Source organism: Cyclopterus lumpus, chromosome 19, assembly GCF_009769545.1.
Source record: "Cyclopterus lumpus isolate fCycLum1 chromosome 19, fCycLum1.pri, whole genome shotgun sequence".
Classification (NCBI taxonomy): domain Eukaryota; kingdom Metazoa; phylum Chordata; class Actinopteri; order Perciformes; family Cyclopteridae; genus Cyclopterus; species Cyclopterus lumpus.
Window position 1 is genome coordinate 11,009,054 of NC_046984.1, and position 17,859 is coordinate 11,026,912.

A 17,859-nucleotide genomic window follows, 5' to 3' on the forward strand; every position below is an offset into this window, starting at 1 on the left:
ACACAAGGCTCAAGAGGAAGGAGAAATGTACAAAAAGATACAAAGAGAGGAATAACAATAAGAAGGAGGGAGAGAAATCAGGGGGGGGGGGGGAAGATATGGTTTCATTCCATGAAAATGTGCTTCTCTGCTATTTTCCTCAAGATGTTAAATGCCAACGACTCTCTGTTCAATGAAACAATCCCAGCGAGATGCAGATAAAAGGTGATTGTTGAGCAAGAACTAAATGTCCCTCAACATCCTTATCGCTGGCCCTGAATTGTTGAGTTCAGCTTGACTTTTGGAATCCAAATATTATGGATAAAGTCCAGGTCAAAGAATTTAACTTTGAATTTAAACCTATGTAAATGAGTTGGGGGGGGGGGGAGGGGGTCAATCCCCGCCCTAGTCGATGTGTCCTTGAGCAAGACACTTAACCCTGAATTGCTCCCTGTAGCTGTGTCTACGGTGTATGAATGTAATATGATTGTAAGTCGCTTTGGATAAAAGCATCAGCTAAATGACATGTAATGTAATGTAGTTGTACAGAAATGTGTGCCTTATTGTAAGGAAATGACATCTGGTGGATGTAAAGTGTACTACAACCATGGACACCAGTGATGCAGCGTGGTGACATCCTTCCTATTTAACCAGTATCACATACATTAAACTATAGAATCATAGAAGGGGGGGGGGCTTTCCCAAATGCAAAGAAATGTAGTCAATATGAAAATGTGCAACGACCCACTCTGATCTGCCAAAATTGGCTTGAAACATTTAAATAGCAGGCTATTATTAGTCCGTGTTTAATTTATCAATAAATGTATTGAGTAATTATTCGGCATTGTATATCTAGTGCACGCTGCAGCTGAAGTGTTCAGACCTACCAAATGACTGACACCCGTCTTTACAGCTCGTGTCCACTAGTGGGCAGTGTATACCAACGCAAACTGCGAATAGACTTGATTACGCTTCATGCTTTCTTTATATTAAGCCTATTGTATTATTTGCGCAGCACAATAACGCCTACACTCTTATTTCAGAGGTTCAGACTATAACACTATATTTTTCACTGACACTTTACACTTCTTTAAATTAGTATTTTTGTTCCCAATTGTTCCAGAGTGCAAAGCAACATGCCAGCTGGTATGTCACATATTTGATGCTCAGACCTGTAATATAACCTCTAACTCACAGCTTTTGGATGCTGCGCTTTCCCCGCCCACTATATTTAATAGTATGCTAATGAGAGCGATGGATGCGCGAGGAGGGGAGGAGGTGGCGTTAAGACGTTTTACTCTATTTGGAGTTGCAGATGAAGAAGGCTTTTTTCTTGTGTTCTTGTACTTCCACCACAGCTCGTTGGCCAGCTCCGTCCTCACAGAGAGCGTGCGCCAGGATGGGTGCTCTCCCGGCGCGAGGGATATTATGGATGTGTGTGTTGATCTTGACTGGAATAACAGGAGTATGCGGTAAGTTATAATTTTGGGTTCTGCTGTTGTGTTGTTTTCATGTTTTAGTTTTTTTTTTGCCCGTGTAGCAAATAATATGTTGTATAGGAAGACACGTGGGAGGAAGACTCAACAGAATATACATGTCCACTTTAAGGTGTCATATTGGCATATATTTATTTTCTGCATTTGAGGAATAATTTAGCTTGTTATGACAGTGAGGGAATAGACAGCGATGCAACGTGTGTAGAATGAATAGTTTTTTTTATTATATATCCAACATATTTTTGTAACTATTACAATTTCTTAAACAAACTCCAGATGTTTGACTTGTTCTCTCCGATCTTCATATTTTGACTGTGCTATAAGCCTAAACTCCGATACCACATCCAAAAGTCAAGAATTATTACACAACTATAGTACAACAGGTAACCCCCATATAAAGGGAACATTATCGTTAAAGAATGGCTGTACATTTGGAAAACCTAACCCATGTTTTTGGTTACAGGTTCAATTGTCTGCACCTCCAGAGGAGCCAGCACATGCAAGCAATGTCTGGCTGTGCACCCCAGCTGTGCGTGGTGCCTCCAGGAGGTGGGTTTGTTTTCCACTTCATTTCTTTCAAGCAATGAGCCTTCTGCTGGCCGGGCCGGTGCAGGGTGGTACAGATCTCCTCATCAAATAGTGACTGAACTTGTGTGACTGCATGCGGATAGAGTCATATTTTCTGGTTCAAACTAATAAATGCAATGATTTCATATTGTAAAACTTAGAGTCAACATACTCAACCTAAGTTTTCTCAATATGACAATATTAAGTTTATTGCTGATACTTATTTATATTCAGAAGCACTGGTTGAACTATCAGACTGTGTTCAGACAGGATGGACATTTCAATTTAATGTTGAATTATCCTTTAAGTTCCGAGTTGGACATTGGAGTGCTTCTTCAGTCCAGGAGATTTGTTTTATACACACATAATGTGGGGCTTTTCGGGGACTTGCTCATTACAGTTTAGCCTTTAAATGAATAAAGAAATGCTTGATTACTGATGATAATTCTTTAAATAAATGAGCATTTTATTACATTTCTAACGCATTAAGACACTTCCAAAGCAGCGAGAAGGTTGCTGGAAATGGCTTTTCTGTATAAAATGTAAATGCCTCCTCTGCCAGGACTTCGGACAGGGCGTTGCCAGTTCTTCCCGCTGTGATCTGAAGAGTAACCTGGTGGCAGCGGGCTGTGCTCTGTCAGCTCTGGAGTCTCCGACCAGCAAACTGCAGGTGATTGAGGACCGGCCCCTCAGCAACAAGGCAGCGGGGGCCACACAAGACGCCACTCAGATAAAGCCCCAGAAACTACACATCACCCTCCGGCCAGGTAGGGTTTACCACCTGAGTTTATGTTTTTTGTGTCTGACATACTGAGGCAGAGATTTAGAAGGGAGCTACATACAAAAGCTACAATAGAAGTTATAAGTAACATCAAGCATATCTGTTTAAAAAATAATTATTTCTGTATCCTTCCAAGATGATGCTAAGCGCTTCACAGTGAGGGTGCGTCAGGTGGAGGACTACCCTGTGGATCTCTACTACCTCATGGATCTCTCTTACTCCATGAATGATGATCTGTTCCGCCTGAGGACCCTGGGCAAAGGCCTGGCCGAGGCCATGAACCGCACCACCAGCAACCTTCGCATGGGCTTTGGGGCTTTTGTGGACAAGCCGCTCTCCCCTTACATGTACATCTCCCCCAAAGAGGCCGTGAAGAACCCATGCTACAGGTAAGCGACACGTTTTAAAGAGCTTCATACAGTCTTTGTACCTTTGTGTATTATTAAACCAGCATGGACAAAACAGCAAGCCTCCTTAACCTGTTTCCTTGTCTGAATACCCAAACCGAATCCAGATCTCTTTGTAAAGGAACGTTTATTTTAGTGGCTGCATTCTGACAATGTGTCACATTCCTAATAGGTACCCACTGTTGCTGATTTCAGCGGTTGTTAATGTCTGCATTTGGGAATAGCTTCATAATGCAGATGATGTCATTTTTGTTAGGACATCTTTAAACACAGCATTGCAAGCACACTCAGTCACAGCACTTGTTAAAGGCTTACCGTGGCTCCCTAGTGCTCGGTCAGCTGCTCTGAATCAGCCCTGAAAGTAAGAACGTCCCAATGCAAACAGCCGTGACTCCAGCCAAAAGCTCCTCGGAGGTTGAGTGATAGTTTAAGGTCTCTTGGGGTCATTTTCTCTAACATGTTACACACAGTCCGCCCAGCTCCAGCCTCCAGGAATGTTAAGATAAAAGATAAGACAAGTGGAGAATAAAAAATGGAGACAAAGAGGGGTCCACTTTTTAACCAAATGTAAATCTTTTGGGAAACCAACATTACATTACATTACATTTAGCTGATGCTTTTATCCAAAGCGACTTACAATCATTACACATTCATACACCGTAGACACAGCTACAGGGAGCAATTCAGGGTTAAGTGTCTTGCTCAAGGACACATCGACTAGGGTGGGGATTGACCCCCTCCCCAACTCATTTACATAGGTTTAAATTCAACCCCCTGTTTGAAAGACGGACCTGCTAACCACTGACCCACAGTCGCAACATCTGTTTAAGACCGAAACATTTACTGATGAACAGGAGAAAGTTGCGGTCACGCCACAACTTTGGTCCAGACTGAAATATCCAGATCCAGATCCAACACTTTGAATATGTTTCAACAACTTTAACAAAATCAATGTAAATATTAAACATTAACCTGATATCAGTATGTTAGCGTTGTCTCAAAGAGCTTCGAGCATGGCTGCAGACTCTTAAGGTTCTTAAAGGTCATATTAGGAAGACCGGCCAATTAAAAAACTGTAAAAGCTGTCAAAATGTCACCTGGCATGTAACCTACAAATATGACAAACAAAAAAAACTACAAATTGTGAATGGGGAAATTAAAATCATTTATGTATAGCTTACATTTAAAAACATTTTAAAGCATACAAATGAATCAGATGAAGGAACAAGCGGCCAGCAGCTCTGCTCAACCCTGATCCCTGGATCTCTGTTTCATTGACAGCATTAACACCACCTGCCTGCCTCAGTTTGGCTACAAACATGTTCTGTCCCTGACGGAGGAGGTGGGCCGCTTCACAGAGGAAGTGAAGAAGCAGATGGTGTCCAGGAACCGAGATGCCCCGGAGGGAGGCTTTGATGCCATCATCCAGGCGGCTGTGTGCAAGGTGGAGCGACTCACTCACTTTCTCACACACATACAGTAACTCTGATTTAGTTTGACAATATGTGTGTCTTTTCTCACACGTATACAAAAGAAATTCCAAAAAGAAGAAAAATAAACTGATACAATTAAAACAGAAGTTAATCTGAAAGAGTGTTGCTGCTTTAGATGAGAGTCCACCAACAAATGTAATCCCTCATCCATGGTTTGATGGGAGCTAGGAGGAGATCGGCTGGCGCCCCGGTGCATCCCACCTTCTGATCTTCACCTCAGACGCTAAGACTCACGTCGCTCTTGATGGTCGTCTGGCTGGAATCGTGCAGCCCAACGACGGGCAGTGTCACCTCAACTCTGACAATATGTACAGCATGTCTACCACCATGGTGAGTGTGTACTGTACCTCTGTGTTTGGTGCACGGGGAGTGTGATAGAGAATCAGAGCCAACGAAACCCTTTCTTCAAATGAGTAAAGGATGAACACATTTCAGTGTTTATGTGTGCAAGTGCTAACCACAGCGTCTTGTTTGGCCCCACAGGATTACCCATCTTTAGCTCTGATCACAGAGAAGATGTCGGAGAACAACATCAATCTCATCTTTGCTGTCACCAACCCTGTGGTTCCTCTGTACCAGGTCAGACACTCACTGAGCACATCCAGTTACTCAGAAATGTAAACTAAGCAAACGTTTTTCAACTGAAATTGAGAGGATGGCATCCCCCACTCGGTAATAACACACTGTAGTTTAAGTCCTCCAAACTGCTTTTAAACTGAGATTCTTGGATCCTGCTTTGGAAAGAATGGAAACTCAAAAGGAATGCCCATAATGCGCTGTTCAGACACAGGAAAGATCCAATCTCAGTTTGGAAACACCGTTACAACTCGAGTGATTTAGAGGAAATACATTCATAAATATCGTCCTTGTTCATAAAGGGTTTGGGTATGGCATGAGTAAGTGTGAGACACACCTCTGCTTTTAGGGCGTTTGCTTTCAAGGGTAAACGGTTGTCACAACTCTCACAACTATCTCCGACCATGAAACCAATGCAACCAGTGTGACGCCATGGACGAGTCACTGCTGCACGCGTCCCTGTGTGTACGTTCTGCCTGCAGGGCTTTTGAACTAGGTAACAATGAAACAAATGGGAACAATGTTGACATTTTCCCCACAAAAAAATAAGCTATCTATATTTTATTATCAGCAAACAAATATTTTGAGGTAATAACTATTTATTTGTAAATGCCTATGGGACATGAGCAGGTTTTACATTTTGGACCTGTTTAAAGGGGCATTGGATTACATTTTTACAATATTTGGCAGGTATTGAGTCGTGTAGTTTATATATATTTGTACCTGATGAAACATCAATTATTGTTAATGTCTTATTGATAGTTTCCCTGACACCAGTCATCCAGTCTGTCTGTCTGTCTGTCTTACAGAACTACAGTGAGCTGATTCCTGGCACCACAGTAGGAACACTGTCCAACGACTCTGGCAATGTGATCCAGCTCATACTGAAGGCCTACGCTGTAAATCACACACACACACACACACACACACACACACACACACACACATTTTAAACGAGACAGTGTTTCAGGCGATGACGTGTCTTTGCTGACACAAACCCACAGTGTCTGAGTCATGAATGCGGTCGAACCAAAGGAGGTGGTGTGAAGCTGACCAAATGTGGGAGACTCCTGGCTGTTTCATTGTTTATGTTTTATTTGGGTTTATTATGCAAAGAACAAGTGAATTTAATGCAACACATATTTTCGGTGTAATCCCAACTTTGATGTGTGTACAATGTACATACAAACATGTAAATGTAGGCAAGTCTATGTCTGTACACCCAAATGAATGTATCGGCTTACTATTAGAGCAGGGAATTAAGTAATGTGGACAAAGATAAGAGACGAAAATTATTTGAATCGGCTTGTAAAAAAAAAAGCATTAAGACCTAACATTCGTTTTAGGTGCCGTGATGATAGCCTATATACTCATCCTTCCGTGTGTATGTGTTTCCCGTTGTTTTCCTGCATCGGTGTTGCCAGAAAATTCGTTCCAAGGTGGAGCTGGAGGTTCATGGCGTCCCGGACGAGCTGTCCCTGTCCTTCAACGCCACCTGTCTGAATGGAGAGCTCATCCCTGGTCTCAAATCCTGCTCTGGGCTCAAGATAGGAGACACGGTCAGTCCATGTCCCGCCTCATTTTTTGCCGTGTAATCCCTTAAAAGGGAGTGTGTACTTTTGACCCTCAACACGGGTTATGACATGAATTTGGAAATAAGTCATACCTCGTTCAAACAAAGAGTGATTTTACCTTCATGGATTGTTTCATTTGAAGGATTTTCACTGGCCAAAAAATATGTAATATTTCACAAGAAAAAAGCAAAGTTGAAGAAAAGAAAATATATCATTTATGCCACTAATTGTTTATCTTGGGACCCAAATTAGTGTTGTGAACTGAACAGAGACTACTCTCACCTTTACAAGACAAATATATATATATATACTGGAGTTTCTTTGTTACCGGAGATTTATAGAAATCATCTCAACATCCTGCAAGTAAAAATTAAACAATATTTTATGTTTTTTGGCATAATGAAATAGGTTTAATAATGACATCCCCTTAAGCAGTGCAATGCTTTTTTTAAAGAAAATAATTATTTCGGCTGCAATAGGGTAGATGGGTTACGGTAACATTTGCACAATATAATAATGGTATTATCAACTCTTATACAAACTGTTTCACCCCTGTCCAATATGTCCTATCTCTAATGGACACAATCCTGTCTTGATTGCCAAAATAACATTTTACTTAGTTCCATATACTATTTTTCGCCTTCTTTATTTGCCTCTTTCCATTTCCCTTTTGGCTGTTATCTACATTTTAACATTTCCTCGTGTTGTCAAAGCACATGATGGAAAAAGGTGAATCACCACTGTCTCTGAGCTTGTCTTTCTTAAATGAGGTTTTCTTGTCTTTTCATCATTACTTTGCCTACTCTGCTTAAAGAGTCCTCTGCGTTCACCTTTCATTTTTGCATTTCTTCTTTATCACAGCGTCTTTGGCTCTGTTCCTTGTTCTCCCCTCACTCCAGGTGACATTTTTTGGCCTCCACACATTTCTTTCTCTCTGCCTCAGCCCCTCTTATTTTTGCCATATATGGCTGTCTCTCTCCAGATGTTGTAACGGCCTACTTTTGGACATTTACCAGATTTGGATGCAGTGCTCTATGAACAATTACTTTGACTAAACACACATTGAGGCATTCCCTGTGTCAGGTCTTTGTACTGTTTCCACCAACAGGGATTAGACAATATGAGCGGCTATTAGATGAACAATAACGGAACCCTTAAAGTGCTGTTACATGTTATATAATCCATTATAAAGCAAAATGTGGTTTCGGAATCTTGATGAAAAACAATAGAAATAAACATGTTTGAACCAAATACTTTTTCCCCCAAAATCTACTATGTTACAATTCACTGCCTCCTCTCATCCAGGTCTCTTTCAGCGTGGAGGCCAGAGCTCGAGGTTGCCCCAAACAGAAGAAGAAAACCTTCATCATTAAGCCGGTGGGCTTCAAGGATTCCCTCTCCGTCACCGTCAACTTTGAGTGCGACTGCAAGTGCCAGACCAAGGCCCAGCCCACTAGCCCCAAGTGTAACCAAGGCAACGGCACCTACGAGTGTGGCATTTGCCTGTGCCACCCGGGTCGCTTAGGGCCTCACTGCGAGTGTGCAGAGGGTGACTATGACCCCACGGAGCAGGACCGCTGCAGCGGGCCCGAAGGCTCTGGAGGACCACAGTCTGCCATCTGCAGCGGCCGTGGTGACTGTGTGTGCGGCCAGTGTGTGTGCCACAGCAGTGACTTTGGAAAAGTCTGGGGGAAGCTGTGTGAGTGTGATGACTTCAACTGCCTGCGCTACAAGGGGGACCTGTGCTCGGGTAAGATCTCATGAGCTTCTTTTATAATGAACTTGCCTGAGTATCTTAAGTGAAATGATAGGGCTGAAACAATAAGATGATTAGACAATTGACAGATATTGAATTGACAAATAGTACAGCAAATAATATTTATTTTTCATTATTGATCAATTAGACGTTTATCATCAATTGATAATTGTGTCTATACAATAGTGAAAATAGTGAAACATGGCCTTTACAATCAAGAGTCCAAGCTGACATCTGCAAATGTCTTGTTTTGTCCAACCAACAGTCTAAAACGTAAATATATTGCTGTTATGTTATGAGTGTGATATAAAAGATTGATACAACTCTCCAATCTGACAGTCAAACATATGCTGGAGCCAGTGGCCGATTAGCCTAGTTTAGCATTATGACTGTAAGCAGGGAAAACATATAGCCTGGCTCTGTCTAAAGGGAACAAACTATCGGTCAAAACAATAGTCCAGCACATAACCTCCCCTCAAAGTTGACGGAGGTTAAAATGGCCCACTGACACACACACAATGTCATGAACATTGTGTGTGTGTCTGTGGTGGATTTCAAAGCATTTCTGCACCTTTCACCACACTGACTTGCCACCCACCTCATCTGGTAAGAATTACATACAATAACAACCCTCCCCTCTGCCCGGGACATGGGCTCCATTCACAATAAACATATGGTGTGTGTGAGTGTAAGCTCAGGTTGTATGTCTGTGTCAGCGAGGCAGAGCTTTTGTATGAGTTTGACAGGATTCATGCACAAAAGAAATCTTTTTTAAGTTTGACGTATAGCTCTCTCTGGGATTGAGTTTGGGTTAACTCATGGCCTCATGATCCTCCTCTTTGCATTTTAAAATACATATCATCAAGTCATAACATGATGTTACCCTGGGGATGTTTGAGATTAGCTGTGTAAAGTAGGCGTGAGACCATATATAACCAATAATGTCAGTCTTCTTTCTAATAGTAGTTAATTTGCTTTCCAACCAATAATGTAGGTATATTATTCAACATTTTTCTTTTGTTTAGATAAATGAGAAAAGAGCGGTATCAATCTTCTCATCTCTGTATATATATTTTTTCTTTAAAGGTCAATAACATTCTCTTTCCTGTACGGTTAATATGAATTGCTATTGTGAGCTGTGGGTTAGCTTAACTTAGCATTCAGAAGGAAACAGGTAACTTCAGAAGCTCATTAACACACTATATCTTGTTTGTCTATAGAAAAACAAAAAAAACAACGCTGTTTCCCCGTTGAGAGTCTTTATATATCGGTCTTCTCGTCCTAAAAGAAACTGAATAAGTGTACTTCTCGAAAGGTCAAACTACTATTGTAAAGATGGCAGGATTTAAGTGTCGGATTGAGACAGGAGAGATGCAGAATAGCAAGAAAAGGACAAAAGGAACAGACCTCTCTCTCTTTGGGACAATGACTCAGTCTCAGTTACTTATTAATAGGTAAAATAAGTGAGCTGGCATTTATTTTACTTAGAGGATGTTTGATATTTGTTAATTGCATACGTTTTGGTACATACGGCCTTGATTCATTACATCATCAGATCTCATAGACCACTCCCCCCCTCCGCTCCCCCCCTCGCTGCTCTCACACAGAATTGTGTTCATATTCCCCAAAGCCCCTCGATTAACATGAAAATACCTTTCTGCTTACTCATTGGCCGGTGTGGTGTAATAAGGGCTAAAAATAAACCCATGTTTGGTCAGAAAAGGGCCAAGTGGGAGAGAACTGGAAATGTTCTGTGTGTTTTGTCTTGAAATACCGTGTCCAGTGCAAGGACCATGGTCTATGTTCTTCCCCTACAGAATAGTGTAATTAAAAGCCAGCGGTCGTGTGGTCAAGCGGTAATTGTCATTTGCTCATGAATCAATCATCCTTTATTCAGTCAGGATGTTCCAAGTGGCTTCCTGTCTCAGTGTTTATCTGAGTTTTGTTCTGCGGTAATAGGCCACAATGTGTTCTGCATTGTCACTCTCTTGCATGAACACATCACACATAAAAGGAAAGACAACAAACCAATGCACATAAATACACTCACTCACACTGAATCATGCATCCAAATATAAAAGCCTCCCAGACACCACGGGCACACAATGGAATGGGTTTTAAGTCTCTAACATGCAGAAACATGACTTACCACTTCTGCTTTCCACCCATTGGCAGGACATAAGACTATTTTTTTTTATTGAAAAATGTGTTGTTGGAAGGCAAAGCAAAGTTAGCTATTGCTCAAGATAGAGTGAAACCATGTAAGTATGATACAGGCTTGTGGTATATTAACTTGTATGCCTTTAACAAGTCACTGCCAGGCATTACAAACTAATAATGACCAACCAATTGATGTTCAAACCCACAACAATTTATTTTAAATTCTAGTGGAGTTTCCAAAATGTCCAAAGATGTGGAAGTGTGTCAGGCTGAATTGTTGAGAAATGTGTATCAAATGGTGCATAAGATTTCTATTGTACGGAATGCCAAAGCCATAAACACATGGAACTCATTTTAGGCATCAAACGTGTTGTTTAAAACAACTGATGCACAACAACTGAAATTATAATCATGTCAAGCCTTCCTCCGTCTTTTGCAACTCCAACCACACCCAGAATTTCACTTGGTCACGTTGTCCTCCTCTTCTTTATTGTTTATTGACTTTACTCTTTTGCTGTTTTACATCATATACCACCCTTCTGTGTGTGGAAATTAAAGTTAAACCAGAGAAAAATGTTATAGTAGCTCCTCTATCCCTTCTTCCCTCCTAGGCCACGGCGTCTGTAACTGTGGCTTCTGCCAGTGTGCCCCAGACTGGCAGGGGGAGAACTGTAACTGCTCGAGACGCACCGACACCTGTATGTCCAACCTGGGCTTGTTGTGCAGCGGTAGGGGCCAGTGTGTGTGCGGGGCCTGTGAGTGCACCCAGCCCGGTGCCTACGGAGCCACATGTGACAAGTGCCCCACGTGCCCGGATGCCTGCACCATGAAGAAGTGAGTCCGAACACATAGTTATGACGTTCGCTGAAAGCTGTTTGAAAATGAGCTGACGGACTGATGTCGATTCTTCTTCTAAAAGGGAGTGTGTGGAGTGTAAACACTTCAAGAGGGGCAAGCTGTTTGACGACAACACCTGCTCTCGAATCTGCAAGGACGAGATTGTGCTTGTGGATGAAATAGGTGAGAAAAACAACACGCTTAATGTTGCTACCACTTTCTAATAAAGCCACGTTTATAAAGGGTTTGTAAGTAGTAACCAATGGCATTATTTATGGTGACCAAATTAATGACTAATGCTTTACAAATTCATGAGAAATGGTTGCTAAGTTTAATAATGTGGTTGTAAACGTTGGTAAACCATTGCCATATGCCATCATGTCTGCTGTTACAAAAATATTACTTTTAAAATAAGGTTAATTAATTTTTAAGTTGTCCAGATGCTCTAAGAAGAAGTGTAGAAGTGCAGCTTTTGCTGAATAGTGTCTCAATTTACAGGATAAAGCTGAATGCTAAAGGATAGTGTAACAGAAACACTAGCAGAGAAGTTAAAAAGTCAGCTAACTCAGTAACGTCAGTTACGTAGTAATATCTACATAATATTTTCTTACATTAGATAACTTCGGCCACCATAAGCTGATTCAGGTAAGACTTTAGAAGCGTGACTATAAAATTGAGCAACAGCGTGTTTTATCACTTTTAAGTTTGACTCACCAGTGAAATAATGTTTGATTTCTTGTTTAGAAAATAACCTGGCAACTATATATATACATTTTTCATTCACATTATCTTTCAAATGTATATGTGTATATATATATATATATATATATATATATATATATATATATATGTATATGTATATGTATATATATATATATATATATATATATGTATATGTGTATATATATATATATATATATATATATATATATATATATATATATGAAGCAGTAGTACATTATTTATTAATCTTTAGTTAAAACTTAACTCTTTATAAAGGATGCGTTTACGCCTCTCAAACACAACCAAACACCTCTGTGTTACGCTGCTTTTGAAGATTTTGTCTTGACTAACTGATGAACCATTTTCTCTTAATTTCCCATGCAGTGCTCCATGATACAAATGCTGTGAACTGCACTTACAAAGATGAGGATGACTGCGTGGAGCGTTTCCAGTATTATGAGGACACCAGTGGGAAGTCCATCTTGTTTGTCGTCAAAGAGCCCGGTAAGAGAGGAACAGACAGTCCATGCATACCTGACCTGACAAGCATTTTAAGCACTAATCAATATTTTAGATTTGATAATTTATAACCAAATGGCATACAGAAAAAGTTGCAACTAGCTCTTGAGCTCAGTAGATCATTTAGCAGCTGCAGTAAAGAGACAGATATTTGCCCTCAGGAGTTGTTAAGGACCAAACCCAAAGCTAAAAGGAGAGAATATTTTTGATGGCTATGAACGGCACTCCAAATTAATCCTAATGCTGCTCAGTGTGGATTTGTGATCAGGCAATTGTTTGTTAGCTGTAACAATGTTATGCAAAGCTTAGATGTCAATGTTGTGTTTACAGGTTGTTCCCAAAGTGGCCAAAAAAAACTACCAAAGCTGCTCTGTGGTCCGTAACTTATTAATATGGTTAAGTTTAAATGTGGAAATAGAAGGTGTCCACAGTGACCGATAGAGAGTAAACCACAGTGCTGGACAATCTACAACCACAAATGCATTACCATTCAGCCAAACAAGCAAACTTCCTTGCTTTGTGGAATCAGTGTTTTGTTTCTTCAAGTTGTCACTTCCCTGCCGCCTGGCCTTCATCTGCTTGTTAAGTGGCCAAATAGAAAGAGTGTGGGGCGGTAAAACAGCCTTTTAATGACCACCAGTGCCCGCAGAGAAAGTCTGCCCCTGGGTCTGCCTTTAATGAATGTGTGTGTTTAATTTAGGCGCAACTGGGTAGCAGAGAAGTACACCAAAATTTGCCTTGAACATAGTGCACCCCGCTGTATCAAAGAGGGTCGTAAACAGCTGCCCAGCTCCTCTTGGAACCCGCTGACTTGACATATCCTCCAGAGGAAACCATGTGAGGGAGAGAAAGGAGACTAAGTAAGCTTTTTTTTTTTTTTTTAAAGGAAACATGAAGTTGGGTTACAAAGGAGAACAAGAAGAGTAGAGGGGAAGATGGGAAACTCAGCCCATTGTTTTTTTATTTAGATTAATAATGTTACAGAAATAATATTGTAGCACCAACCTGACTTGATTTTACATACAAACCATAATGTTGGCAGCTTTAGGGATCAAAAGGGTCAGTTAAAGAGCAGGGAATAGAGGAATGAGAAGAGAGGAAAAGGAGTGAAGCTTTGATGTCAGCTGTAAAAGTTCACCTTGGTTACCCCACCACGTTACCCGACACTGCTATGCACATACATGTACTACCGGGATCAAAAGGTTAGATATACAGACACATATGCAGTCTAGCAAACAAACATTTGGACCAGATGTAACTGGTGATATGAAGTGGAAAGGCATTTTTTGAAACAATGAGGAAACTTAATTGCTTTCATGTGAACACACATATTTATTACTAACTGTGCAACAATCAAAATAAAAAGCAGCGATAATGAATATGTCTATATTGACATGATTGTATTGGTTGAAACTGGTTGGGAGCATCTTACTTAAACACACTTAATATTTTTTTTCACAGGAAAAAAAGATGATTGGATTTAGTATTTTCTTTCTTCATATATTGTTAAAAGGAGCACAAGATGACCTTGGACGTGTTAAAAGCATTTGACTTAATCTGGACTAAATGTCTTCGTTCCCTCTCACTGGTCTTGTGTATTTTTCAGCCACAGCAGACAGCTGTTTTTTGTGAGGAAAAAAAACAAACATTGTAAGCTACCCTGCATCAAACAGCAGACAGGCAAAGTTAATGACTGGTGAACATGATGGAGCAGCTAGTTTAGCAGCTAAAGAGCCAGATATTTCCTTTAAGAGCAAAAAGGAAAATTAATATTAAGCTTACATTCCTCAGGTGGCCTGATAGAAGACTCCAAATGAATCCAAACTCATTGCTCACAAGTTTGAGATATCAATTTAAAGGGGATAATATGCCAGCTTGGTTATGCTGCCCTCTAGTGGCCAAGACGTCAGTAATTGCAGTCCATCTTTTTTTATGTTTAGAAAAAAACTTGTTAGATTAATTTATTAAGATCTTAATGCTCTGCTAATCTGCTTCGTTGAGACTGTGTGGGTGTGGTTTGATCACATTGTCTGGCAACATTAGCAAACATATTTTGACTCCTGTCCACTTCAAACCACTAACAGACAAAACATCTGAAATAAACAGAATCGCTTATAATACGATTGCTAAAAAGACCCTAAAATACATTTACAGGGCCTTTAAAAGACCGTTTATAACCTTTCATTCTCTTATAGCCTTGCAAATCCAACTTAATGTCCCCATCCAAGTTTTTGCAACAAGATTTCAGTCCATTAAGAATAAACTAAACCTTGAATGTAGGTGCCAAACCAATCAGAGTAAGAGTGTTGAGATGATAATGTCTCGTGTTTCCTCTGAAGGGTTTTTAGAGGAAACAAAGGTTTATTCAAAAATAATGTTGGGTGTTTAATTGTGGAGAAAGTTTTCCCGGAACAGCTAATGACGGGGGGAAAATGACGAAAGAGGGCACAACAAGTAATGTCTCATTCCAGTCTGGTGGAAGAAGACTTTCTTGGAACTCTGCAAATCAAACTCCTATGTTGAGTTTTGGCAGACCACAATGAGGGAAGGGAGATTTGTGGCCTGGCTGTGTGAGGTTACTATTTTCCACTTCGGTCCATCCTCCTCGCGGTTCTTTGGTATTTAAAAGTCCCATTGCCTTCTGCTCAATACTGTTTTGCTTCCCCTATTCTCTGGATTCACTTGCAGATCTCATAACCTTAAGAAAATGTGTTATTTGTGCTATTTTATTCCATACACCGACCGGCTTGACATGTGGCAATATGTCGATTCTATTCAAAAGCAAACCTTTGAATCTGAAAATGAATGGCATCCAGAGGAATAATCTTCTGACAATCTAATCCATGTGGAAACAGCCTCATGAAATCAGACTTCCTGTGGCCTGGCTCCTGGCTTATCTTCGATGTGCACCTCCATTCCTTTATCTCTTCTTTCTTCCAACCAGACTGTCCCAAGGGTCCAGACATTTTAGTGGTGCTCCTGTCGGTGGCCGGAGCCATCTTGTTCCTTGGCTTGGCGGCTTTACTTATCTGGAAACTTCTGGTCACCATCCACGACAGACGGGAGTTCGCCAAATTTGAGGAAGAACGCGCTCGTGCCAAGTGGGACACGGTCAGTGAATTTAGCATGAGGCTAGTAAATGCTCAGATGGGCTGGTTGCTCAACACTAAGGTAGAAATCCAGGTACAGTCAATGTTCATTTAGAAAAAATAAACACTCCTCGTACTCATTTATAAATCATGGCATGGCCTCTTCACACACACACACACACACACACGCACACACAATCATCTCTGCATCCTCACACACTCTCACACACAAAAGGCCACACACACAGTCTCTCGCACTAGCTTTCTGGAGATGTTTTTTTATTATTTTGTGGCATGCTGTTTCTCCCAGCAGAACAAAAGACTGCTAGCGGAAGGGCTGGGTTTGAATTAACCAACGCTAATAAGCCTTTACCAGTAACAGGCCTCTTTGTGGCCTTAAAAACACCCAAATCTCAAAGACCTGAAACCAAAGAAGCTGCTCACTGAGTAACGGACTTGAAAACTTAAATCCCACATTCAAGTAAATATACAGTGTACTCTATATCTATATCTATATCTATATGTCTAGAATGGTTGTCATGTTTAGGAGTTGCTATTTCAATGTTTTACTTTTTTCTTTCTTTTATGCAATTCACTAAAGGGACCTTTAAAGTGCCTTTTTCTGAATTTCCTAGAATCCCGAACCATGAGAAGGAAAGCATCTCTAATGTGTTTTGTGTCTGTGAACTCCCCTTAACTTGCTGTATGTCTCTTTATGTGTATTTAACTAACAGGGACACAATCCTCTCTACAAAGGAGCCACATCTACCTTCACAAACATCACATACAGAGGAAAAGACTGATGCTACTGAACTGAACGAGGATGGAGGATAATGGACTTTTACTGTCCTTTTTGGGAAGGCGCCGAATCATGTGCAGGCCTCTACTGTCACAAAACAATAATTAATAATTATTTGTGTTTGTAAATATGTAGAAATGATTCTGAGGAGACATTTGATCAGGGATTTGTCATAAACACCCATTTATACTACACTGATAAATAAGATATTGTTTTGATTGTGTGTGGTTGAGAAAGAACTTTTACCCAAATCACAAAGAAATCATATTTACATATGTACCCCTACCAGTCATGTATATAGTTTGTTGTTTATGTTATTTGCCCATATAATTAGATATATACAGAGTGCCTTAATTTTTTTTTTAATATCCCCCAGACATTGCTGTTGACGGTTTTGTTTTTTATTTTTACTATTAATTTTAACTATATTGTTAACAAGGTCTCTCTGAATATCTGGTCCAGAGAAAGATAAAACCACAGCTATCCACATGACTGGATACCACTGGGACATATGGGGAACATTTATTTTTAAAAGTGATTTGGGTGAACTAATCCTTGAATTCAGTGGGAAACAAAAGGGCAGATAATGTTAAGCAAAACAATCTTCATTTCCTGATCACAATGTAAATGGGATGTCCTGTTTGTGGTACTCAGTGGGACTATGGCAACATAAGCTGTCTTTAATTCAGTCCAGTGCCTTGCTAGAGATATGGTGTAGTGAAGTAAACTGTTAATTTACTGAAATGGTTGCAGTTTTTCGTGTGGACTCTGAGAGATTAGTGTTTTCATCCATGTCTTTCCTTGTTAACTTGAATTTAACAGAAATATGTTAAGTTCAAAATCTTATGAGGTGAACTTTACAAGCACATAGGTGTCTATAGTTTTGAGATGTGAAAGACAATAGCATGGCTAAAACATATTGAAACATATTCAATCTCAAGACAAGTTTTTCAAATGTATAACCAAATTTAATGATTTGAAATTACACGTTCTATTACAGGAATTTTGAAACAAAGCTGGATTATAAACACTTGTTTAAAATGATTATAGTTAGATCTGTGACTAATAAATAATTGTATTGCTTCACCATAACTCACCTGACT

The 17,859-nt window shown here is 40.2% G+C and overlaps 1 protein-coding gene across 1 annotated transcript; it reads left to right on the forward strand.

Annotated features, from left to right (window-relative positions):
- Window positions 1-1,212: 1,212 nt before the first annotated feature.
- On the forward strand, window positions 1,213-17,847 carry LOC117748579 (integrin beta-3-like). The gene is made up of 15 exons (XM_034558471.1): window positions 1,213-1,451; window positions 1,939-2,024; window positions 2,605-2,809; window positions 2,960-3,212; window positions 4,512-4,674; window positions 4,892-5,053; window positions 5,207-5,302; window positions 6,109-6,198; window positions 6,724-6,858; window positions 8,179-8,623; window positions 11,401-11,623; window positions 11,709-11,809; window positions 12,734-12,853; window positions 15,813-15,979; window positions 16,692-17,847. Exons 1-15 carry the CDS (start codon window positions 1,295-1,297, stop codon window positions 16,758-16,760), a joined length of 2,472 nt encoding a protein of 823 aa, XP_034414362.1. The 5' UTR covers window positions 1,213-1,294; the 3' UTR covers window positions 16,761-17,847.
- Window positions 17,848-17,859: the final 12 nt, after the last annotated feature.